The 25,541-nt window shown below is 39.6% G+C and overlaps 1 protein-coding gene and 1 pseudogene across 2 annotated transcripts in view; one reads left to right on the top strand and one right to left on the bottom strand.

Moving 5' to 3' along the window:
* The window catches only part of LOC134540424 (follistatin), a 208,758-nt gene that overhangs the window by 1,807 nt on the left and 181,410 nt on the right, over positions 1-25,541 (bottom strand). For both annotated transcript variants that reach the window (XM_063383163.1, XM_063383164.1), the window contains exon 5: positions 2,143-2,394. In XM_063383163.1, the coding sequence (XP_063239233.1) occupies positions 2,143-2,394 (252 nt within the window). The remainder of the gene's footprint in view (positions 1-2,142; positions 2,395-25,541) is intronic.
* Positions 2,860-3,038, top strand: LOC134540510 (U2 spliceosomal RNA; annotated as a pseudogene).

Raw genomic sequence — 25,541 nt, 5'->3', positions numbered from 1 at the left:
TGATTATAACGGAAAATGTGAAAAATTAAATTACGTTTAAAAATTAATATATGCAATAAATGTAAACGTGATTTTATCCTGTGTGCCGCTATAACTCTGCGACCCACCGCCGCACGCAGCCCTCTGGGGTTTATACAGTATGGTAGCCCTCCATTCCCCCCCCCCCCCCCCATCCATGAACATTTCGGTTTGGAACTGCAGGGGTTAGGTTCGAAAATATGCGTGTCAAAAGAGGGCATCGCACTAATTGACTTCTTATAGGAATCTGAAGCAGGCGAGAATCGAGTGCCGAAATGACAGAGATTGGCCAGTATATTCCCGGATGTTATAGAAGGCATCAGAATGTTATAGGCGGTTCCAGAATGATGTAGAAGGTTCGAGAATGTTATAAAATGTTCCAGAACGTTATAGAATCTTCCAAAATGTTATAGAATCTTCTTGCTTTCAGTACATGCTAGGACTGACATAAAAATTGCCTTTAAGTCCATAAAAAAATTCAGGACCTATTTAGTAGAGATGCGATTATTTTATGATTTTTTTTAAATCATGGTCAAAAACACGAAATATTAAAAACAAAATAATTTAGTTTATTAACCCCTTAAGTCTTGATTTCACACGCCAAGTTATTATTTTTTGTCATCATCACTTGCGCGACTGTTTACACCCACTACACTAAAAGAATATCTGTTTAAATACATATGGCAGAAAAAAAAATGCAAGAGAGGTATCGAGTTAACATTTTATAAATAGTCCTTAAATAAACGTAGTAGAGAAAAACCTAAAATAAATAAATAACGTGAGCAAGTTTTCAGTACTCGCCAGAGATGTGTATCATCTAACCTCATAAATTCGTGTGTTCTTATGTTGCAAATACATGATATGATACGAAACTCAGGACGGGAAATTTAACGCAGAATTCTTTGAAATAATGCCCGAGCGTGATAAATATACGCAAGTTGGATTCAAAACTAAATTTCTTTACGCGGATCACGGATAGTTTTCGCATACCCGCCGGCTAGAATTCGCTGCCGGAGCAGCTACCTACGTCGACTATCGAATCATTTGATCAGCAGATTGATTTTACTTAAAAAAAATTTGCCCATCTTGTTGAAATTCGTTAAACCGCCAGTACTGAAAATTTTCCCTTTTTCGTCTTTGCGAACTTTGGTTCGGGCGCCATCCCGCCACAGTGGTTACACATTTCCGTCGCACCGCTCGCGAGGAACAGAGATGGCGTGCGAGCCGGACAATGAGTAACAGGCGATTTGCCTAACAGCGGTTTGCCTAAACATGAATTCGTTACGGCGATTTGCCTAAAGTCATTTCGCCTAAAGGCGTTTTGCCTAACGGCGTTTTCCCTAACAGAGTTCTGCCTGACGGCGATTTGCCTAACAGCGTTATGCCTGACGGCGTTTTGCCTGACGGCGATTTGCCTAACGCCATTTTGCTAATGGCGATTTGCCTAACAGCGTTTTGCCTAACCTAACCTAAGCTAACCTAACCTTACCTAACCTAGCGATGTTTTGCCTATCAGCGTTTTGCCTAACGGCATTTTGCCTAAAGCGTTTTGCCTAACGGCGTTTTCGCTAACAGAGTTCTGCCTGACAACGATTTGCCTAACGGCGTTATGCCTAACGGCATTTTGCTAATGGCGATTTGCCTAACAGCGTTTTGCCTAACCTAACCTAACCTAACCTAAGCTAACATAACCTAAGCTAACATAACCTAAGCTAACCTAAGCTAACCTAACCTTACCTAACCTAGCAGTGTTTTGCCTATCAGCGGTTTGCCTAATGGCGATTTGCCTAACGGAGTTTTGCCTAACGGCGTTTTCCCTAACAGAGTTCTGCCTGACGGCGATTTGCCTAATGGCGTTATGCCTAACGGCGTTTTGCCTGACGGCGATTTGCCTAACGCCATTTTGCTAATGGCGATTTGCCTAACAGCGTTTTGCCTAACCTAAGCTAACATAACCTAAGCTAACCTAACCTTACCTAACCTAGCGGTGTTTTGCCTATCAGCGGTTTGCCTACGGCGATTTGCCTAACGGCGATTTGCCTAACGGCGTTTTGCCTAACGGCGTTTTGCCTAAAATTAGGCAAAACGCCTTTAGGCAAAAACGACGCATGCCCCGGACAGTACCTGCCGCCCCGCAGGCGCCCGGGTGCTTGGTCTCGATGACGTAGCCGGTGGAGCAGGCGTCGCTCAGCATGTGGCACCAGGACGGGTAGGTGCGGTCGTCGGAGCCGCAGATGGGCCCGCCCAGGCCGCGGCGCCGCGCCTCGGCGCGCGGGCAGCGGTAGTTGCACGTGACGCAGCGAGGGGCGCGCGTCTGCATGTCCACCAGGCAGGACTGCCGGTCGCGGCACTGCACCGTCTCGCAGCTGGCCGCGTCTGCAGGGCAGGGCCGACACCGCGTGTTCGCACTGGCCCGAGTGTGGCAGGGCCGGCGCGTCCGTGCAGGCGAACTATAGGCGACCGCCTAGGGCGCCAAGTAGCTGGGGGGCGGCGCAGCACGACATACAACAGCTCATATAATATGTTTAACGATCATTGAAACTAGATGAAAATGGATTTTTGTAACAGTTTAAAATGTTTATATTGTTATAAGTAATTATTTAAAGTCCACGTTGACCTGTTTATTATGATTTGTAATAAGTAAAAAAAGTAAAAAAAAACACAAGCCTGCTTACATTTGATTGTTGACAAAATATTTAGGCTTACGTGATGTATTTTGAGGCAAGGAAAAAAAATTTTTAGGGGTGTCCGGCCCCCCCCCCCCCGGAAGGGGGGGGGGGGTGGTTGGGGCATTCAGGTTTTTCGTCTAGGGCGCCAATTTACCTTGCACCGGCCCTGCGTATAACTGTAGTTCGTGGAAGAGTGTCTGTTCTTATCAGATTAATATCTGATACGCCCTGCATCGCAGGACCAGAATATTTTAACTGATTTTTGGAACAGGGCGGAGTGCTAGTGGCTTGTCCCACCTTCGCCGCGGGTTGGCCCGGTATCCCAGTACCACCGGGATCGGCCCACCACAAAATGTAATAAATTTTAAGTTTTTTTTTTTTAGCTGTTAGTGACTGTGTTTTACGTCGGAGATTCTAAATTCATGCTTATTTACCATTGTCATACGTGGAGAAGCACCTTCTACGCAATGTTTTTCTGGGCGGAACAACATGTACAACAAGTGGCTGCACCCACGTCACGGCATGCTCTCTCCTGACAATTCCCAAATCTTATGTGGTAAACACACATTAGGTTTGTTTCACTTCGCGGCTCCCTAGGGGTTGTACGTAAATGCCGTCACACTTTCAAATATGTGTCTCCAATATACTTGACGATACGCAGAGTTTAAGTGGTAGTAATCCAATTTTCTCCATCAAATCCCAGTGCTGGATTGGGTTTTTAACTTACTATATTTGTGCATTTTTTAAATTTTTTTATCGTGTATAGATTTAAATAATTATAATATTTGCTACATAGTGAAATCAGTAAGTTCTTAAAGTAATAAAACAATTTCATTTTTACACATAAAATGTTTTCGCATGCGACATTCATATTAAAAATTATTTTAGTTACTTAACTTCTAAAACCTCTTTAAACGCCCATTCTTAACATCACTGCCAGAGCTAACATGGTGCCTGTTTGTTTACAGTATTCCAGAACCATAAAGCTCCCCCTATTAATGTATATTTACGTTTACACAGAGGTCAGGTACTTGGATAGGAAGTGAAAAACCTTTTTAGTCTTTTCTTTAAATTTAAAAATAATGTCTTTAAAAATAATATTTTTGGATGTATTGAGCATGTTTACTCGCTCTTCTTGTGCGATATTATAAGAAGGGAACGGCTTATAATATAAACTAATTAAAAGACAACAGCCATGCCCAAAGTTTGACATCGAATCCGCGATCTCCCACTATCTCTTTCTGTTTCTCCTCAACCTCCTTCCCCCCTCTCCCCTTATAAACACAAAATGCATTCAAGCGTGTTTCCGAATTACAACAGATGGTTTGCAAGTGATTTTTAACGTCGGTAAGTTAGTTATTTTATATAGCCTGGGTGTGGGATGAAGACAAGCCCAAGGGCGGTGATACAAAGGAAAAGTGAGGGGAAGGGGGAGAAACATGAACATGTGTTAGGCAACCACGCAGTTTCGTTTCGCAACGGAGAAGATTTGTGCGCGATAAACGTCCGCCGCGCCGTGCTGCGGTAGCTTCAATGGCGGGAGCTGGTAGCGCGAAGGTATATAAGTAAAATGGCGGTGTTGAAGAGGAGGGGGTGGAGGAAGAGCGAAGAAAGCTTTATCACCGGTTGTAATTTTTAACGATGACAAGTTTACGCACGGACGCGAACGGGGCAAACGTTCAGCCGGCGGAAGTTTTTCCTGTCTCTGGACGACTTCCGAGCTACAACTCTTCTTATTGTGATAAAGAATTATTTTTTTTTTTTTACATACGCCATTTCTGTTCGGACTGTATGTCATAATAAACCTCAACAATGGATTTAAAAAAAAAGTGAATATGCAAACACAGACCACAAATTAAAATAAGCCGATGTCAAAAGTTAAAAGCACACAGAGCACAGAAAATTCCGCGGAAGGAATTAGTCATAAAACATTACAGAACAGATGGAAACAGTGCGCTGACAATGACGAGACAGTTGCAAGAAAACATGCGTTTTGTTGCAACTATCTTGATGTTTTGTTGTAACTGTTTCGTTGTTGTCAGCCCATTGTCTGTGCTGTAACATTTTTCTGACTAATGCCTTCCGCGGAATTTTCTGTGTTGTCTAAGTTTTTGAATTCGGCTTTTCTGTGTGTTTGTATATTCATTTTTTTTTTTGTTCGTGTTGAAGTTTCTTATGGCATGCAGTGTAACCAGCAATGGTGTATGTGAAAAAATAAAAAAAGCACACAATTTTTTTTTTAAATTTGTTTGAAGTAGGTGGATATATACAAAGCATCTCTCTCTCTATCTTATAAGTCCTGTGACGATCATGTGGTGATCACCACAATTGTTGTAACAAGTTGGTCAGTATTTTAATAAATATACTTGTCAAAATCAGGCCCAAAGCGAGGGTTTAGTATTTTTCAAAATTTATATCTGCAAATGGAATGATTCGAAAGTCAGCATAGCTGCACCGGGAAACTACCGATGAAACTTCATATGATTCTCGTCAAGAAATGTAGTTGAAAACACAAGTGTATCTATCCAGTTCGGCATTATTTTAAAGAATTCTACGTTAAATTTCGTGTCAGTGTTTCGTTTGAAAGTGTATTTGCAACATGACATAAATTTGCTCGTTACTACTTAGGTTAAATGTTACAAGTTAAAAAAAAAAAATTTTGTCCACGTCTTACCCCCACTCCCAATCTTCGAAAGGAAAAAAAAAATCATGTACCTGCCACTGACGGCATTAGTGGGGTGGAGACACAGTAATCCGAGATGGCGCGTGAAGCACAGCCCCCGACGCGAGACAGCCGGAGCCGCCTCTCATCGCCGCGGGGCGGCCGCGCCTCTGCCCGCCGCCGCCGCCGCCGCCGGAGAAATTTTCACCCCGTCATCGCAGACGTCTGCTCCCTACCCCTTCGTACCCCCTCCCCCCGGCGGCCTTGGGGCTGGCGAAAGGGGCCCGCGCCCGACACCGCGCCGCGCGCAGCAGGGTGGCGAAGGGGGGGGGGGGGGGGACTATCTCAACTGCACTCCCGGCTGCTCAAGGTCGTCGCCTTCGGCCCCCGTCCGTCCGCCAACTAGAGTCCCGCGCCCAGGCCTAGTTCAGGCATGGCATTAACCTTTTTTGGGTGGATTACGTTACCTATTGCATCGTCACCACGATGCAAGTAAGAGACCGTGTTACGTCATTTATTTATTAATGTACAAGCTTACGTACCCGGCGTTGCCCGGGTTTAAACACATCATGATATAGGTAAGGTACATCACTACCGAGTTTTCAAGTCTGTGGGACATACGCTTGAGAAACGGGAAATTTTTGATTTTATTTAAAGTCCCGTTGATTGCGCAATCTCGGTGCATCGATGCTACGCATCAGCAAAACCGGGACGCCAATCTTCAGCTTCAGTTTTGTTGGAAGGCAGGTAACCCCTGGGCGAGATGTGACGGACGCACCAAACGATAGCGCGTTACGAATTCAAGGCAGCACCATCTATTGGCGAAGTTCTAAGCTAAACTGTTATCATCCTTTAATTCGCTAGCAACCGCGAGCTTCACTAGGCGGATGTGTTTCACCAAGGATAAGGATAGAAAGTTGCCAGACCTTACTATATGGTCGTGTGGCGGACATAAGAGAAATGACACAATCTCACTGTTTGTGTGTCTATGACCAACTTCCTATGATTTTATATTATACAACATGAATTTACCCCCTTTTTTTTATTCCCTTAAGGATGAAATGTCATAATTACATGTAGACTATGTCACTCTCGGCCCATAAACTATTTATAAGCAAAACATCATGTCGATCTGTTGCTCCGTTGCTGCGTGAAAGGAAAAACAGACACACACTTTCGCATTTATAATATTAAGTAGGGATTTATTATCGTCTTCATTGGTGGCGAAGTTAAGGCGTCACTCCTTTTCTTACAATTAACCACGTTTTCTGCTATTACATCATATTTTTAAATTTTACAAAAATAAACATAACATAAATATATATGCTAAAATAGTTAATAAGATCGAAAACAGAATTACGCTTTGACTAAATGCTCAAAGATAAGAGTTAACCATTACAAAATTTAACCAAAACGTTTATTTACAGGTAACTACGAATTAAGCATAGGCATACACGTGCAGGAAAGTTATTACGCTTAAACAATTCGGTGTTGCCAAAACAACATAAGTAGTATAACATTAAAACAAGTCACTCCCAACTTGGCAAAAGTTATTATTGATTAATTTATTTTAGGGGTGGTGAATAAGTATCAGCCTAAGTAAATAAACCTGTAAACAAAACCATAACATATGTAAAAACTAAACATATTAATATGAAGTAGTTCCTACTAATGTCAATAACTAATATATTCGTATTAAAAGTTTATTTTCTTCCTTTCGTCAAAATACATATTACACCTACATACACACTTTTACGGCTATTGAGGGCGGCATTTTCATTGATTTTTTTCCCCTTCCAAACGCTGTTTATTTTCTCAACAGTCTTTCTTTACGAAGAGGTTTCTGTTTATAAGAGGTGTCCAACATGTTTTCGGGCCCAGTTTTGAATTTCGAAACGAATTATATCAGAATTTTTACGTTATTTAGCAATAAAAACCTCGGGAGAATACACGTGCGTAAGACTATGAGGCATATGCCACATAAATCACATCAAGTGTAACAGCGTGACCAACCTTTTGAATAGTTTTATTTATGTCCACAATACGCTGTGTCGATACGATAAAATTAAATAGCTTAGTAACAGTTAAATATTAAAAATAAAATTTTTTAGGCTATCGGAAACAATTATTTTCGTTCGAAAACAAAAAAAAAAATACTTTTAAAACACACAGGTTGGGGTATAATTTCGAAGTTGGTATTAGCATAGGGACAAACTTCAGTCAGATTAGCTTCGTAGTCTCTATCTAGTGTTAGCCCCCTGGTCTTCACCATTATACCACTTCCGGAAAAATTACACCTATATATTTTTTCAAGGTCTCTAGGCTCCAAAATCGTCGTAAACTCACAAGTTTGTGTGAATGTGTATATTAAATACATACATGCGGGATATTTGCAAATTACGGGGAATTAATTTAATGGAAGGCAAGGAGATGCCCTGTTAAGAAACGCATGCCTGAAAACTAAATCCTGTAAAGTTCCAGGCGCGAATAGAAGCGTGCAAATCTGAATGAGCCGGGCTTCAAGGAAACCACTGCACTGGCTGGGGACGTGCAGTGGCGTTCAAAAGCATCGCGGGAAACAGGCGAAGAGTAGAACTCAGACGTTTAAAACATGTTATAATAAACAAAAACATGTTATAAACAAAAACAAAAAAAAACAAAAGGCCGTGTTATTAATTCATTTGTTTGCTAATAGTGTATTTGTAATTATTATGATTCAAAATCGTCTAAAAATTTCAATAATTTGAACACGAAAATAAATTTTTCTTTGATAAGTTTAAGTCATATCAAGTATAATTTTTTTTAATAATTTTATTCTCCTTTGAGTAAGCAGCTAGATACAAAAAATTAAAAATTACACTGAGCACTCAACTACAGTGGACTCTCCCTATAACGATATCCAAGGGACCAGCGATTTTCATCGTTATAGAGAAAGATTGTTATACAGAGAGAAACCTATTTTTAAATCTTGGATGGAGTAGTGTGCTGAAATAAAACACCATATTAAACAGTATAAATACAATATACAGTACTATATTTACATTGTCCACAAACACACATATGTACATATGTAGTAGTAAATTACATATGTATGTATATGAAATGATACAATGATACAGTGTATACAATCATTAGTACATATGTAGTACTCTGTATTTAGAATGTCAAAATACGTACATACATAACACAACAAGACATACAGTTCATACAGTTTATTGGAAGAAGTCTTTTAGCGTCGTTTGCCTTTTTTTTAGTTTTCCACAGCAATTACCTCACTTTATCTTCTAAACGACCGACATCTTCCGTAGCCACAGGATAATCTTGGTGAGTAAAGAATCTTCTCAGTACTTTAGCAGCCTCCAATGCCTCTTTTGGAGTTGGGACCGGTTCTGGTTCAGGCTCCTCCTCTGGATCAATGTTTTCCTGATCACTATCTTCATCAACACGAACAGAATTCAGGATGTCTTCGTCTGTAACACCCGCTGCTGTAGCCACTTGCCCATCGATGTTTTCAAAATCCAGAAGCTCCTCTTCTGAAAATGTTGTAGGAAGCTCCAGCTGCTGAACCCAAACGGCCAAAGGCAAGTCATCTTCATCATCTGCTGGCTCGGGATCTTTCAGCCATCCTGCATGCTTGAAGGAATGTCTTATGGTCTTATCCGTTACCTCTGCCCATGCCCTACTGACCATTTGTATGGCGTCTAGGATCGTAGGTTTGAAATTCCCATTAGACTCGACGAGTTCCATTAAAAGCCTGCGCCTATAATGACTTTTCAAACTTTTGATAACACTTTGGTCCATGGGCTGAAGGACACTTGTGGTGTTGGCAGGTAAGAAGCAGAGTTCTATGTTTTCGAGGTTTTCAATCATTGGATGTGCAGGGCAGTTGTCCACCAAAAGCAAGATTTTGTTCCCCTTCAACTCAGAATCCCATTTTCTCAACTCCTCTTCAAAAATTTGAGACGTCATCCAAGCACTTTTGTTTGACTTGTAGGTGACAGGCAGACGCTTGATGTTTTTTAAACAACGCGGGTTTCTAGATTTGCCAATCACCAAAAGTTTTCTCTTTACCGATCCTGTCATATTGGCCGCTACCAAAACTGTAATTCTTTCTTTTGACAACTTTCCTCCAATACACTTTTCTGATTTGAATTTTAAAGTTTTGTTTGGTGTCAACTTGTAAAATAGACCCGTCTCATCAGCATTAAAAATGTTTTCGGCTGAATAACGAGCCTTAAGATCAGGCCATACCTTTTCTAGCCAGCCATCTGTAGTGTTCCTATCGACGTCACGAGCCTCCCCGTTGATCTGTCCATAATTAATGTTGTGGCGCTGCTTCCACTTGCTCAGCCAACCTTCAGAAGCCTTAAAATCAGGAATGCCAAGCTCTGTTGCATAAAACTCAGCTTTCATTTTTATCAAAGGTCCAGAGAGCGGTATGTTATTTATGCGTTGCTGTTGAAACCACTGCAGAATAGCACGATCTAAGTCTTCATACTGAGGTTTTCGCATTTTATTTTTATCCCCATGCACATCTGCGTCAAGCCACTTGCGCCTATCCTTCCAAATGGTAGCCACAGTCGATTGGGAAAGCCCCATTCGCCGCACAACATCAGTTTGTTTTTCACCATTTTCAATTGCTTTAACTAATGACAATTTTTCATCCACGGTGAGCACTTTCCGCTTTCTTGGTAGCATAATGGTTAGAATAAAACTGATAAAACACTCATTAACTTACACGGTGCAGTAAGGTGTACAAAAACAGCTCCGATATGAACAGCCAGGTGTGACGTGGCTAACTGAGTAAACTGACTGAGCTGCTTGGCGCGCGCTCAACTTCCCCACCACTGAACTGCCACCCCCGTGCCGATTAGTGGACTCGACCACCCCCTCGCCCGCCACTGACCTCCCACCCCCGCGCCGACTAGTGGACTCGACCACCCCCTCGCCTAAACACTGGAAATAACCGGTTACGGGCATTGACTTTGAGTCCAACTGGCGATCGCTCGTCAAGTGGTACGACTGGAAATTTGGTTTTATCGTAATGTTTTACTGTATTTTGATTAGTGTTCTAAGTAAATACATCGTTATAGAGAGTGAACGATATCGTTATTTAGAGAGAAAAAATATGTTGTTCTTATGGTAGACCAAACGTTAATGTCAATATCAATCGTTATAGAGAAAGTATCGTTATAGGGAGAATCGCTATATGGAGAGTTCACTGTATATGCCAAACGAATTTTTTTTCTTCTATAGTTTTGCAATTTACCCTTTTTTTTTTTTCATTCATAACGGTTTGTTTGTAAATGGTTTCATATATTTGAAGGTTTTCATTTATTAGTTTTAAAGAATTTAAAATTCCTATTTATATTCAAACGCTATCATCAGCTGGCAGCATGTATTCTTGGAATGTACCTACGGTTTTGAATCAACCGTTCATGTGTAGCCAGTGGCGTAGCGTGCCATCTCGGCGCCTGGGGCGGGAGACCCATTTTGCCGCCCCCATTCTATAGGTGCTTAGTTAAAATTAAATTTCACATGCAATGAGGTACCTTTTATTGAAGTTAAAATAGGATGAGTGGTTTTACAAGCGGATTCTACGGGCCTTATGAGCAGCGAAGTCAGAAATAACTTTGTCAAAATCAATATTAGCAGCCAATTCTTGTTCAATCGACAATATAGCCAAGTTTATAGTCTAGCGGAGCTCATAGTAGATCTGAGGTAATTGTGCCACTGCCCCGTTGACCCTTTAGACCCCTGGTGCGAAACTATAATTTGTGGATTTTTGGGATTTAAATTAACGGACTAATAAAACTGAAACTGGGATTTTACGTTCAGCGTGTTTCATCCAAACCCTGCCAGACCTAGAAGAAAAAAGGCGTCGACCGTTAGAAAATGATTTAACTGAGAAGGGCTTGTAAACCCATAATTTGTAATTTGCTAAATTTTTGGTATATTTATTTGCATGTTAAGGTGTGTCAATTTTTTGCTAGATTTCGCCTATGTTAATTAGTATTTACAGCGGTGATACGCCCGGTGCGTATCTATATTTGTATTTGTATTTGTATTAATATGTTCTTATATATTTTTAATGCCTTTTTGGTAATTATATTTAATTTTTGGAGCTCCGAAGTATATGATCAAATTATAATTTTTTCGGGGAATTGTTAAAGTATTTTTTTAGTATTATTATATAGCTATTTTTTTATAAGTAGTAATAGGGTAGGTATTTTATGATGGATGCGCCGATTTGTGATGAAACGATTTTATGATATATATATTTATTAAATGTTGTCATATAAATTTTGCGTCTTTTTAACTTGCTGCCTCCTCTCACTGTTCGCAACCTTATTAGTATTTTTTAAGCCTGCTATTAGTTTGGGTTTTAATATTTTTTTGGGTTTACCTGCGCTCGCGGTACGGGGCAATATAGGAGTTTTACTGTGTCCCGGTTCGCGGAAGTTGTTTGGTTTGCCCTGGGTTAAGGTCAAACTTTACAGTACAATGCGTAGTACTAAATTCAATGAGTGCGAAAGAGAGGCATCGACACGGGCCGACGCGTGAAACAAAAGATTTTGTATGAGTAATTAACATAATAAGGAGTGCCGCTCAACTCGGCTCGCGCGCGCCGGGCGGCGCGGCGTGATGCGATGTTGCCGTTCGTATGTAAACAAACAAACGTTATAAAGAGCTCTGTCAGTGATTTCGCAGTTTTTCTTTTAAATAAATATTAAAAAATAGTTGGTGCGCAAAATGTTAGATAAAAATGGAACATTATAGTGTGTCTGACACATGTAATGAATGAATCATAGATCAGATCTCAACCCGCTTCACCGGCGACCCGCCCCCGCGGGCTGCCGCCCGGGGCGGGCCGCTCCCTCCGCCCCACCCACGCTACGCCACTGTGTGTAGCTAATGTCTTATTTTATTTGTTTTTAAGTTTTTATTCATACATATTTGAAAAAAAATTCTCATAATTTTTGATACTTTATTTTTTAAAGGGTTTAGAAATTTTGTTTTAGATAATATATTAATTATATTTTCCATGAATGCGTGGTCTCAGCTCATGAGAAAGGAAATATGGCATAAAAATAATTAAGGAAACTTTAACGAAGAAAAAATTTTCATCGAGCTCGGATCAGCCCCAGGTATGTCCGAATTTCGGCGCTGGCTCGTGCAAATTCACGGTCGGAACAATATATATATTTTTTTAATATTCCCGATTGTAGAGTGTTTTAAAAATCACCAACCTAACGTAACAAAACCTTTATTTTAGTTATATTAACCCAAACGTGCGAAAACATAAACATTTGAAAATAAATAACTAATATTTGGGAAAATTCTAATACTTTAACAACGATTTTACGTATCTATTTAACTGACTGAACCTAATAAACCTTTAATTTTAGTTAAAGATCAATTAGACGTGCGATAAAATCGTCCCCCCCCCCCCAAAAAAAAAAGAATGAATTTTGCGAGAATTTAATTAATGTAACACACCAAACCTTACATGCATTTTACACGAACGCGGATTATTCGGGCGTCTGACGTATGACTCGAGGTTGGTGAACAGTAGGTTACCCTCCCCTTTAACGAAGTCTAGCTTGCACCAATTACAACTGACAATATAGTAGGACAAGTAGCTTCGTATTTTAAATGTCTTCGTGACTGCAAGAAATTTACTAAGTGCTTGGATCGGCTGGAATGCACCGCTGACTACTTTTCGAAGTCGTATGGTGTGGTTTTCCAGCTCCGTGCTCACTTCAGCTGCGTGGAAAAAACTAACATCGGAATCGGCCAATGAAAACACTCGTATCCGTGCGTCCATCACGTGGAATCGTGAATTTGTTACCTCATAAACACGTGTTGATGTCATGAGAAATACTATTACTCGTATTGGAATAAAAAAAAAGCCCGTCGTTTAATTTAAATATTACTGCTTTTTTTTTAGTAGACGCTCAGATACCAAGACTCATTTTAATAATTGGCAGCCAACTTGACTTAGCACGTCCCGGACAGTAAAAAAAAAAAAAAAAATGAAAAATGCATGCGGTTGCAGGCGGGAAACACTTTCTATTTTTTTAAGGTCAGTTTTTTTTCCCCCTTCCAGATTAACGCGAACGCATTTCACCAATGTCTGTCTCGCCCTAACATCCGATGTAAAATAGGCATTGCATTTTATTTAAAACCTCGTCTACAATCTACCAACGACGCATTGAATGTTCTTAACTCTCCACAGCACTCTTCCCCCACTCTTTTTTTATTTTTTTATTATTCCACAAATACGAGCTTGCGCGGAGGAATTTAAATGACAGCTCCAACTGGCGCGCTCGAAAGCTTCTTTTCTTTGTACATAACGGTCTCGCAAATAGCATCCGTCGCAACGCGGTCGAACGGACTTCTTCCAGCACGAATAACAGAGAAAAAGGGGGGGGGGGGGGTAAGTAGGGGGTAAAGGGGGAGATAGAGAGATATAGAGCTGGTGGTTTCCAAGCTTATCAGTGATTTGCTATAGCGGGTAACTGCGAGCCGTTAATTATGATCCACGAGGAAATTTCAATCCCTCCCTCTCCCCACCCCTCCTCCACATACCAGACAGAACTCAAACCACCACGTCACGCCCCAGCTACTTGACCTTTTCCGAAGCTCTACGCAACTCCTAGATAGCAATTTCCGGACCGGTTTCTGCTAGATTGCGCGCCGCGTCGCAAAGTGCAATCCGCGTCTCTTATTACCTAGAATAAAAGGAAAAAAGGAAAATAAAAGGGGGGGGGGAGGACTTTTTTCTTTTACTGTTGCACGTCTGGTCTAGGTCTAATAGTCTAGCCTCTGGCTGGTTGCACAATGCTCGCCGGTTGGTCGGTGGGAAAGGAGGCTAGGGGGAAGGGGAGTCGCACCAGGCACACACGGTCTGCAGAGCTTCAGAGAAAGAAACACGTGATGCAAAACTTCTAAAAACATCAGAGTCGTGATGTTTACGAAATGCATTTAATAATACTCTTAATTTTCTAAAAAAAATTTTAGACGGTTGTTTTAGGAGAGAGAAAATGGCTAAAAACGAGCCTTTTTTTTCTTTCAGAATACTTTTTAGCACTGAAAATTCCCAGCATAGATTATTGAAAGCAATCGTGTGACTTGCAAGACACACTATCTTCAATTTCTCCGCCATATAATGTTAATGCCACTAAAAAAAAAATCTCTTAGTAAACACTGCGTGCCAGTCCAGTCCACCACCTTGCGCTTAGAGGCGACACCGCGCTAGAAGCAACAGCGATCCTGTCAGCGAGGCGGGATGACAAGTGTGACAGTCGCTGGTGTTTCTGGCGTAGTATCGCCTCTAAGGGCAATGTTCTGAAAACTGGCGCTCAATATTGTCATGCATAGAACAACTTTGAATTTTGAGCAGTTATCATAACATTATATGGCGGGTTAATTAATATAAAGATGTAATGCAAGTCCTTTTGGGTGCTTTCAAGAATCTGTGCCGGGCGTTTCATGTCTGAAAATTACTTGAAAACACGCATTTAAGCCATTTTCACTCTCCTAAAATTACAGTTTTAAAACGAAATACTGAAACCAAGCCTTCCGGCCTCAGCGTGTTATTATTTATTTAATTTTTTTTTGTAAAGAGACACCACTCGGTCATCATGAATGGTTTTAAAATCGCGTGGTTTCTTCTGAAGCTCTGCACACCGTATGTGTGCCCAGGTAGGCAGGGACCTTAAAGGCACTCGTCTCACGTGCTATCTTGGTATTTAATTTTTTTATCGTTACTATTTATCAAAGGATTTCCTTGAAAAATGTATTCCGATAGTTCTCTAACGTTTGTTGTTGGTTAAAACATTTTCTCGCCAGATATTTACTTAAACGTTATGCATGGCTTTTTTTTTTTTTACCATTATGGATGAATTTTAATAAATATATGTTGTAAAATTTTATATGAACCATAAAATGCAAGAGTTATCTCAAATTTACAGGAAAAATCCCTCAAATAACAGTGATGACCAGAAAACTAAATGACCATTTCGGCGAGTGAATCCTAGTTTTAAGTAAATGCGCCACCGCCCAGATAAAAAAAGGGCCACATATATACGTAGTTTGGACCACCTCTGGTCTCTTTCATGGAAATCCAACTACGCATACTGCAGCAAATCAAGACGGGGGGAGAGAAAAATAAAAGTAATCATCGCAAAATTGCACGTTGTCGGCTAGCCGTAGCTTACATTTAATAAGTTTTTTTTTTTTTTTTTTTTCGTTTCAATGCAGGAATGATGCAGATTGCAATAGGTTCAATTATTTTCTCTTCGAAAGAGGGGCGAAGTAAACCTGTAAACCAGGCTGGTTGATAATTATTAGCCTCCGTAACTACCACCGTCGACGTAAAGAGGCGTGTGTATGTGTGTGTGGCCCTCCACCCAGCAGTTCATCAGGGACACTCATTGGCCGTGCGCCGTACATGGCTCACGGTTGATTGGGCACTTTTAAGAGGACTTTATGCCCAGCCGCTATACAGCCTTCAAAGTTTCTTCAGAAAACAGTGGGTCTGATGCCTCGTAAACCAATGAGAGGAATTTTTCAGAATTTTTTAAAATAATGTTGTCATACAAATTTGTTTTTTATCGAAGGGTGTGTGTACATATATATACACATACATATATATATACACATACATACACACACATACACACACACGGCGTAAATGCCGAGGGGCAACCCCGCCCTCCTAGAATTTAAAACCTCCTCGCTGTGGGGGGCCGCTTGCGCTAGCAAAATCGTAACTGTGAAACGGAAATTGTAACGTGATTCCGCGGCCTCTCTCTTCCCCCCCCCCCCCCCAAAAAAAAAAAAACCCGTCCCACCAGATCATAGATTATTTAGCCCGTATGTGTGTATGTATATCATGTATGTATATAATTTATATATATAACCACAAAAAACATGAACAAATTTAATAACGAAATTTTCTACAACTCGCAGGAACGTAGTGACCTATTATTTTTAAGTTAAAAAGCTAAATAATTTTTTTCAGAGATAGTTTTCACGTCATATTAATGGACAGGGTCTCCAACTATTTACATTTAACATGAGATTATAAAATTAAGTGAGGTGTCGAAACACAAAATGCATTTTAGCAGAATGCTGCAGGAAATTAAAGTTTTTGTGACTTCCTGTACAATTGACGTTTATTATGGGATTTCTTTCGTGACTTTCCGTGGATTTGTAGACACCGTGAGATTTTAGAATGGAATTTTGCTGCCGGTATCATTTTAAGAAACATTCGTCTAAAGAGGGATATTTTTCGTCCACTTAATAACTATGGAACTTCCCGTTCCGAAGTCCAATCCCGTGGCTCAGAAATGCCGATTTCCGTAGCACTGTTGAGGCACGACGGCTTCCAGTACAAGGGGTTCTGAGTCGAGTCCCGAGTGAGATGAATATGATAAAGTCTGGTTGTAAGCGGAGTCGTAGACCATTAATTGTTAAAAAGAAAAACATGTGAGCGAGTCTTTCAGTACTCGCCAGTAATTTGTAACTTCTAATTTCGGTGGCGAGTAAATTCGTGTGTTCTCATGTTGCAAATATGGACACAAAATATAACGTGGAATTCTTAAAAATAATGTCGAGCGTGATAAATATATACGCAAATTGTGTTTTTTTTAACTACATTTCTTAACGAACGTAGTTTCCGCACCCGCCACTGGAATTCGCTGCCGGAGCAGATACGTCGATTTTCAGCTTTTAAACTGTATAATGAAACGGCTCCGATAAAAGGAAAAAAAAAACTAGAAAAATACTAAACCCCAGCTTTGAGCCTCATTTTCGACAAGGAATTTTATCAAAATACTGCAATTTTTGTTAAAATTCATTAAACAGTTAATACTATAAAGTTTTCCTTTGGCTTTGTGAACTTTGGTTCGAACCATCCGCCACAGATGGCAGCACCATGTTTTCACATTTCCGTTCCGTGCAACTTCAGTTCCTTTCACGAAATTACTCCTACCAAATACCGTGTACCGAAAGATAAGTTGTTACACATCAAAAATCCTTCAGGTTTTTCGAGTGAAGCGTTGCAGCCTCCCTGCATTCACCATCTTCACGCTCAAAAACAGATCGGTCGTTAAAAGTGAGCTATTAACCGCCACATTCTCGAGGTCCTGAAAATAGCCCCCACTACCTTCTCAGCATCACACTACAACCTTCCCGAAACCCAACCAACATCTCTCTCCCCACCCTCTCCTTCCCTAGCCATAACAATCGTAAATTCAAGAGCACTCGGCCTACATTTCCTTTTAGCTCGCGCGCGCGGGAGATAGCTCGCGACTCCGTATGCCGGCTGATTCGCCGTTAGTTTATGCTTGCAGCTCCCCCGGCCGATAAGAAGGTGCTGGCTTAAGGCCCCCGCCTACCTGGCCACACATACGGTTTGCAGAGCTTGAGAAAAAAAAGCACGCGATTTGGATTTGAAAACTGCTCAAGATATCACTGAGTCGTGTCTGTGTACGAAACGCATTTAAGAACACTCTGGGGGCGATGATGAGTAGTTCTGTTTCCTTTTTTAGTTTTTAAACTGTGTTTTTGGAAGAGTGAAAAACGCTAAAACACATGTTTACAAAATAATTTTTAGGCCTGATACATCCGGTACGGATTCTTGAAAGCACTTAAGGGACTTGCATTACACCTTTATCTTCATTGCCATATAATATAATGGTTATAATTGCTCAAATCCCACAGTTTCCCTATGACTGCGCGCCACGACGATGAAAATAAACAGGTATTCTGGACAAAAGAACGACGACACAATCCAAAAGCGTAACATTGACGTAATTAATTTAGCAAGGGAAAGTCATGTTACGTTTTTTTGTCTACCCCCACTGTTCGCAAAAATTCCTTGGATAAAACCTTTATGGCTCCATTAAAGTCTTACTATAGTGAGGAAGTGAGATCTTTTTTTAAGGCATAGCTCATGGCCCCTTGAGTATTTTTGATATAATGGAACTGTTGGGCAGGGCCTACATTAAAGTACATCGTGGCGACATAGCAGTAAACGGTTTCAAAGTGACTGGTATTTATCCTGTCAATAGAAATGTTTTTAGCTGTGAAGATTTTATTCTATACTTCTACACTCACTGTTCGTAGGCCTCAGACTATGAGACCAACAAATAATCCTCTTCAATGTTCGTCTACAAGCTCAGATTCACCTCAACCCTGTTCTTCCAAGAGTCCGATGTGGTTGTCCCTAATACGTCTAATTCAACCAATTTTGTCCTACTTATAGAGATATCACCACAACCTCCGAAAAAGCAGAAGTCAAATAGAGGCAGGAAAGCTGGATCTTCTTCTACTCCCCATATAAAAAAAGAGTTCGATGATGAACTGAAAGAAAAGGACAAAAAGAAGGAACCAGAAGCTTGAAAACAAAAACAAAAAACGAATAATCAAATACTCCCTGTTAAGAAATTAAACGTAGACCAACCTTCTAGACCTAACCCTACTAGAGATGACTCCAGTGTTAGCAGCGATGAATCGTTCCTTTCTGATGTATCACATGTAATAGACGTCATGCCATCAACTAAAGAACCGGAAAACAAACGCTGAATGTATATTCTGTAACGGCAAATTCTCTGAAGATGAACGAGGTGAAATTTAGGTTCAATGCTTCAGCTGTTCTCTGTAGGCTCACCTTTACTGTACTGGAGCAGAGAAAGAAGATGACTTTTGTAAATAGACTCGAAGCAGAAATGACTTGCACATGAAATTAAAAATAATTATAGTTAAAAATTACTTTGTTATATGAATTCTTATTAGTTTTTCAATGATTTAAACCACCTATTCCACATTACTCGACTATTTCGTATTAATCTCCATTTATAACTTTTTTAAGTAAATTGTTATAGCAACAAAAGATTTTTTTACAAGTGACAGTTCATTACTATTAGTTATAGTATGTACTCATGATGATTTTGGGGATTTTTATTCTATGCCCCACTCTCCTTTATTATTCGTAGGAAAGCAAAGATTTTTGGTTAGAAAGCTGAAACCTTTTCAGAGATAAATTCCACATAATTTAAGTGAACAGTCCCCAACTATTCGTGTATTTAATGTGCGGCTGTAAACTGAAGTGAGGCATTAAGAAAAAATAAAGTAAAGTTCAAGTTAGCAAAATGCTGCTTGCAATATTAAAGTCTCGTGACCTTCAGCAACGTTATTGCTTATTTCGGGAAATTTTTTTCGTGACCTTCGCGATTTTTGTTACCCTGTAAATTACATCTAGACCTTGTTTCAAGGACATTTTGTGCGCGGTGCGGCTTCCCCCCCCTCCTCCTCCCCCCTCCATGAAGTCTTAGCACACCGGCGAACACGGCGAGCGTAAACACGGAGTGAAAAAAAAAAAAAAAAAAACTCCCGCGTGCCGGAACAAGACGGTGCGGCATTCCGACCCGAGATATTCACGACGTTGAGGATCTTGGCCTCGCTTCAAGACGTTACGGTCCGGCGTGGGGGTGGGAAGAAACCCACGGGAGGGTGGGAGGGGAGGGGGATAGAATTTTAAGCGCGCGGTGAAGGAAATACTTTGTCGGAGAAGGTTCTATCCGCGGAGAGAAAGAAGGAGATCGTCATTTTAATGCGACTCCATTGCCGTGGAGGATGGTGTGTGTTTTTGTGGGGGAAGGAGACGGAGAGGGGTTGTTGTTCTCCTCTTGGACGACGAAGCCGACGGACGATTGGGGGGAGGGGATGATGAAGGCCCGCAGTTACAATCAGATTCCCCGTGCCGTGTCTAAAACTGCTACTGAGAGGAGCACCATTCCATCTGGGTTATTTTAGTATACTTTATAAACATTATTTAAATAATTATATATATATATATAATACCAGACCGCATCGTGGTATACAGTATCTTTTTAACGAGTTTTCTGAACACGTTTGTTATTTATTGTGTGAAATAAAATTATTAAAGAGATGGCGTGAGAGTTTGTAGTTTGTCCGTAATACAAGAACATTCGTAAACTAATTGACTTATTTTAAAACCAATTTCACTTTTGTAAAACTATGGTTTATAAAAAAAATATAGACCAAGATTTTTGTAACTAAAACCGAAGAAAAACAAAAACAAATTGGCTGATTTCTTGGTTTACGTTATATAATCCAAACTAATATTATAAACAGACGTTGGAATCCACAGTCCCGTGTATTATTGGATGAAAGTCACATGTTCATTTGCTGCTGACCTGTGAGACGTTTAAATGGGAGAGTATGTTATTGGATACTTTTTTAAGGGTTCCTCATTAGCGCTTTGACTTACAGCAGAAGCAGTAAAATGTACCGTTATTTAAATTTTAACCTATCCAGAAATGAAGCAGCGAATTTTTCCTGTATCTGCTAATCCTTAACAAAACAAACTGTATTTTTACAACGGATAAAAAGTACCCTACGATAATATATACAAATTACTTTTATCTACTCGTGTGTAGCCGGTTACCGTTCTAGTCCTTCAGTTCCTCGGTGAATATCCATTAAAATTAATTACAAAGACAACGTGCGGCGACACAGACCTCGGTAACGATAGTCTACTGCTAGAGCCACGATTAGTAGACTAGAAGCACATATACTTATGCTTCGCGTTGGTGATTGAACTACGGTACTCTTGGCACCACGACCTTGACGACCGCGAGCCAGTTATAAACAAGGATTAGTTGGTTACCTGATAATGTGTAAACCGCCAAGGACGTGACCTTGTTATCGACCAATGAGAACTCCAAAAAGGCTTTGTTATGTACAGGCAAGTTGAGTCTAGCCTGAAATTAAATAAATTCGCAAAATAATCGTGGCTCTTTCTACTGCATATATTCAACGCTTCAATAAATATTTAGTTTGCATTATTTATCAGTTTCATTTTGTAATAAAACATGCATATCTACTCTATCACATTTCACCCCTAGCACAACGGTGATGATACTTCGGTGGTCAGTTATTTTCATAGCGATAGAGATAAATACGGAGCTGAGTGCATCAGAAAGGTTTGCGACAAGACATGGATCAAACCAGTTATTGTGAGATTAAAAATAAATTTGTTCTTTGAATTATTCTTGCAATGCAGAAGCTTGATTTAAAATAATTTCATGGGCATACGTCATTGTTGTTTACACTTGTCATATAAAAAAACTCCACAAGAAATGGACAACAAAGATGAATACACAATCACACCCTAGAACAAGCCATTATCAGCTGATGTCAAAACTGTTGTGCTTAGATAGCACAGATAATTGCGGGGGAGGAATTTAGTCACAAATTTACTATTAACGTTGTAACTGTCTCGTCGTTCGTCTGCACTGTAATTTTTTTCTGATTTCCTTCCGCTAATTATCGGTGCTGTCAAACACGTAAGATTTGGCATAAGGTAACATTGTCTTGTACTTCGTGTGTTAATTTATTCCACCCTGTTTTCCAGTGTTCCGTGAAAATATTTAAAATCGTGAGTTATTTGTTTTGATTAGATTCAGGTAGTTTTTGGTTTTACTTCTCATTGACGAGGTTATGGTAGACAAGCATACATAGAGCCCGCGAAAATTAACGGATTAATTTCGTGATAGGCCAAATTTCAAACCATTTCTCCTCTGTGCTGTTTTTGCTACTGGTTTCTCAGTTTAAGAAGAGAACTCTGGGCCAATGAGAGACCCTCATCCAAAGAAGTGTCGAATCACAGGCTTCCAAGTTGATACGTCTCACAAGACTGCAGCCAATGAACAGGAGGCATTTTCCCGAGTATCCATAGGACTGCGGAGTCCATCCTAGAGTTCACTGACCTCGCGAATTATTGCGTTCTCAAGGCATACATTACAACTTATGGAATTTGGGGAAGAAATCGGTTATGGCTTAGTGTGTGTTTCCGAATCCTTTATTTTTTATTTCAAATCCAAGCGAGTGTCAACGTGAGAACCCGCTTTACTTAGCACAATGAGCTAAAAGATCACAGCTCTTTATACAGAGTAAGTCTGAATTCGACCAACAACCTTTGACTGCTCGTTAATCACGACAAAATAAGTTGAAAACATGTGCACGACTTATGGTCTAAATTGCTTCCCAAGGCGGCTACACGTATTTCAAGTTGGAGCTGAACAACATTTTTTATTGTGAATAATAGAGAAAGTATTTAAGATGGAACGCTGAGCGTCTAGATAATGATTATTTGAATCAAATTCTATAATCACCGCGGTTTTTGACGCTGTCTGAAAATTATTTCATTGAAATAACAGGTGGTAGTAACAAGTCACAAAAGTATGTGGAAAATAAAGTTGTTACCTCCAAGTATTTCAATGAAGTAATTTTACGACAGGGATAAAATTCGCGGGGGTTGTAGGAATTCATCCAATTCGACATCAAATTTATAATTTACAATAAAAAATGTTGTTAAGTTCCAATTTCAAGGACATATACCAGTCTTGGGAAGCACTTTAGACCATAATTCGTACATATAAGGATTTGCAATGTATTTAGCAGTGATGAACCTGCAGCCAAAGTTTGTCCGTCAAATTCAGAGTAATTCTGTATATACTAGCAGGCGAGCAGACGTCACGCCAATCCAAAATGTTATAAAAAATTCCGCCTTTAACAGACTTCCACTCAGCTGTCTCCTCAATGTCAAGTAAACGTAACAAACACACACTCCTGGTTAAGGAGCAGGCTTCCAAAAAAAAAATGGAGAAGATTAACGGGAGTACTTCGCTTTACATTGTTATTGGTTGATTGTCCTTCGGGGCATGTCATAACGACAACAAGTGGGCCAGTGAGAACACAGTTAAAGAGACAAAATATATTCATTTCAGTCTACTTCCAAATAATAATGCAAATACTGGCATGACTTTGATTACAGCGTCAACGAGTTGCTTTTTAATAGACTTGCTGTTTAATAGACTTAGATTGTCGTCTGTTTTGAAATAGGGCTGAATTTTTTTTTACGACTTAAGGATAGTTATTAATTTACAGCCCATAATTTTCCTGCGAGTGATTGCGGGAAGGAATAAGGACACCGAAATCAGGACGAATGGGTCGAGAATCGAACTCGGGGTCCTCCTAGTAAGAGTCACGATGTTTCTCCGTTGCACTTGCCACGGCTCGCTGCTCAAACATGTGATTAAATCTACGGCAACTAAATAGTATTGATTTTAAATTAAAGTTATGTTATTTCTGTCCTTATAATGCCAGTTTTTAAACTATTAACTCTAAAAAAACTTAAATTATTCGCAAAGAAAAAAAAAATATATTTTTAAAACAACCCCGATACGTGGATTTCTTCTTGTCACAAAAGTCACGAAAAAGTAATAAGCTGGAACTTATGGTCGCGAAAGTCACAAATAAATTAAGGAAACTGGAGGAATAGTCACGCAAGTCACGAAAAAGGAAGGAATCTGTAGGATTAGTCACTAAATTCACGAAAGAGATAGTTGTACATTAAATGAAAATAGTCGGAGAAAGTCCACTTGAATCATGTATTAATAGCTTTGAAAAATGTGTTCGCCTTTTAACATAAAAATCTGTGTGTTTCTGCTGATTGTAGATCAATTTAGTATTGCATATATATTTTTTATTTTGTTTATTATGTATGAAAGAAATTTAAAAAAAAAAATCTTATTAAAACTTAATGAAAAATTTCGGATACTGATTCATCAGGTATTTTTTAGACACCTTGCCTAAAATAACTGTTTAAAAAAAACAGCTTTTACTACTCTAATTTTTAATTCATAAATTATATCTTTAAAATTTGTATGTAGAGACCAGATCCACATTAACGTTTCCGACACTTTCTCTCATTCGCCGCCGCGAGGAGAAATCCAAGAGTGACAAAATAAAAACTTTCTTTGGAGAAGAAAGAAGAAGGGCGAAAAGTAGTTTGAAAGAAAAACACACAGCCACTCAAAAACAGAAATGCGCCTCCCTCCCTCCCTTACACAGTTTTTTTTTCTAAGGACCTGCGGCTGCAGGATGGCCGGAATTTTTATGAACCGACCAACGACCCGACGAAATCTACAACCACACACGCCCACCGCTACCGGAAATAGACATATCAAAAAGACTAATCCGGGTGTTTTCTCAAACGACTCACTTCAAGGTATTTTCAAATATATTCTAATGTGTTCAGGCTGTGGGTGAACATTAAAAAAAAAAAAAGTTCTTTGGGGTGGAAAAAGAAAAAAGGGGGAAGTATAAAAGAGAGCCTATATCCGTCCTCAGGGGTTTCTGGCAAGAAGTCAACACCGCGGATGAAAACTTGAAGGCCTCTACCTAGCGTCAATGAGCACAATGTAAAAAAAAATAGTTATCGCCTTAAATTTAAGGAGAACATAGGTATATTATGACCAATAGTCAGTTGCACCATCTAAGTTCGGTTGCACGATCTGTTTTTTTTTGTTTGTTTTTTTAACTGGTTGGATCATGGTTTGTAACACATATTGTTGCTCCGTTGTGTATTGGGCGCCGAACGATCATTGGGAATTTTGAAATGAACCGACAGTCCTGGCCGTTCATGACAATGATCTCTGATCGACACAGTGTGTGTGTTTTAGTACATCTGAAGGAGAGCAAATGTTTTAACGTTAGTGTAAGCAATGACGTTAATCGCAGCAATTGAAAAATCATTTTTCAGAAGTGACATTAATCAAAATGAATTCTAGAAATAAACTACAAACTTCTTTGGTTTAATGGATTACTTTTAAACAAAAGAGTTTATACATTCATCAGCTACATATTTTTACTGTTTCAGAAGATCACATTAATTGAGCAACTGTGCTAAAATAAAATAGAATTAATACTTTCTTCCTTGTGAGTTAGAACCCTATGAAATGGAACATATAATATTAATAATTGACAGTTTAATGTATAATTGTTTTAGTTTATATAAAAGTATAATATTAAATACAGAATATTACTTAGTTAATCTATAAACGTGTTAAGAGTAAGAATTCCAATTCTGACATTTGTTTTCTTCGAAACAGCAAGCGGAGGCCTAACAATCATAGAAGTTTACAACACTTAAGTAGAGTTTTGTGCCTTTTTTTCATTAATATGTGCTGTTATCTGTTGTTACTTCAGTGTCTTTACATTTTGAGTTCATTTATAAGTTCTAAATATCACAAATTTGTCTGAATAGTGTAAACAATAGAAAATAACAATCGAGTAGTTTTTATTTTTTGGAT

This window comes from Bacillus rossius, chromosome 16 (genome assembly GCF_032445375.1).
Source record: "Bacillus rossius redtenbacheri isolate Brsri chromosome 16, Brsri_v3, whole genome shotgun sequence".
Lineage (NCBI taxonomy): Eukaryota > Metazoa > Arthropoda > Insecta > Phasmatodea > Bacillidae > Bacillus > Bacillus rossius.
This window is presented reverse-complemented; position numbering and strand designations above follow the sequence as displayed.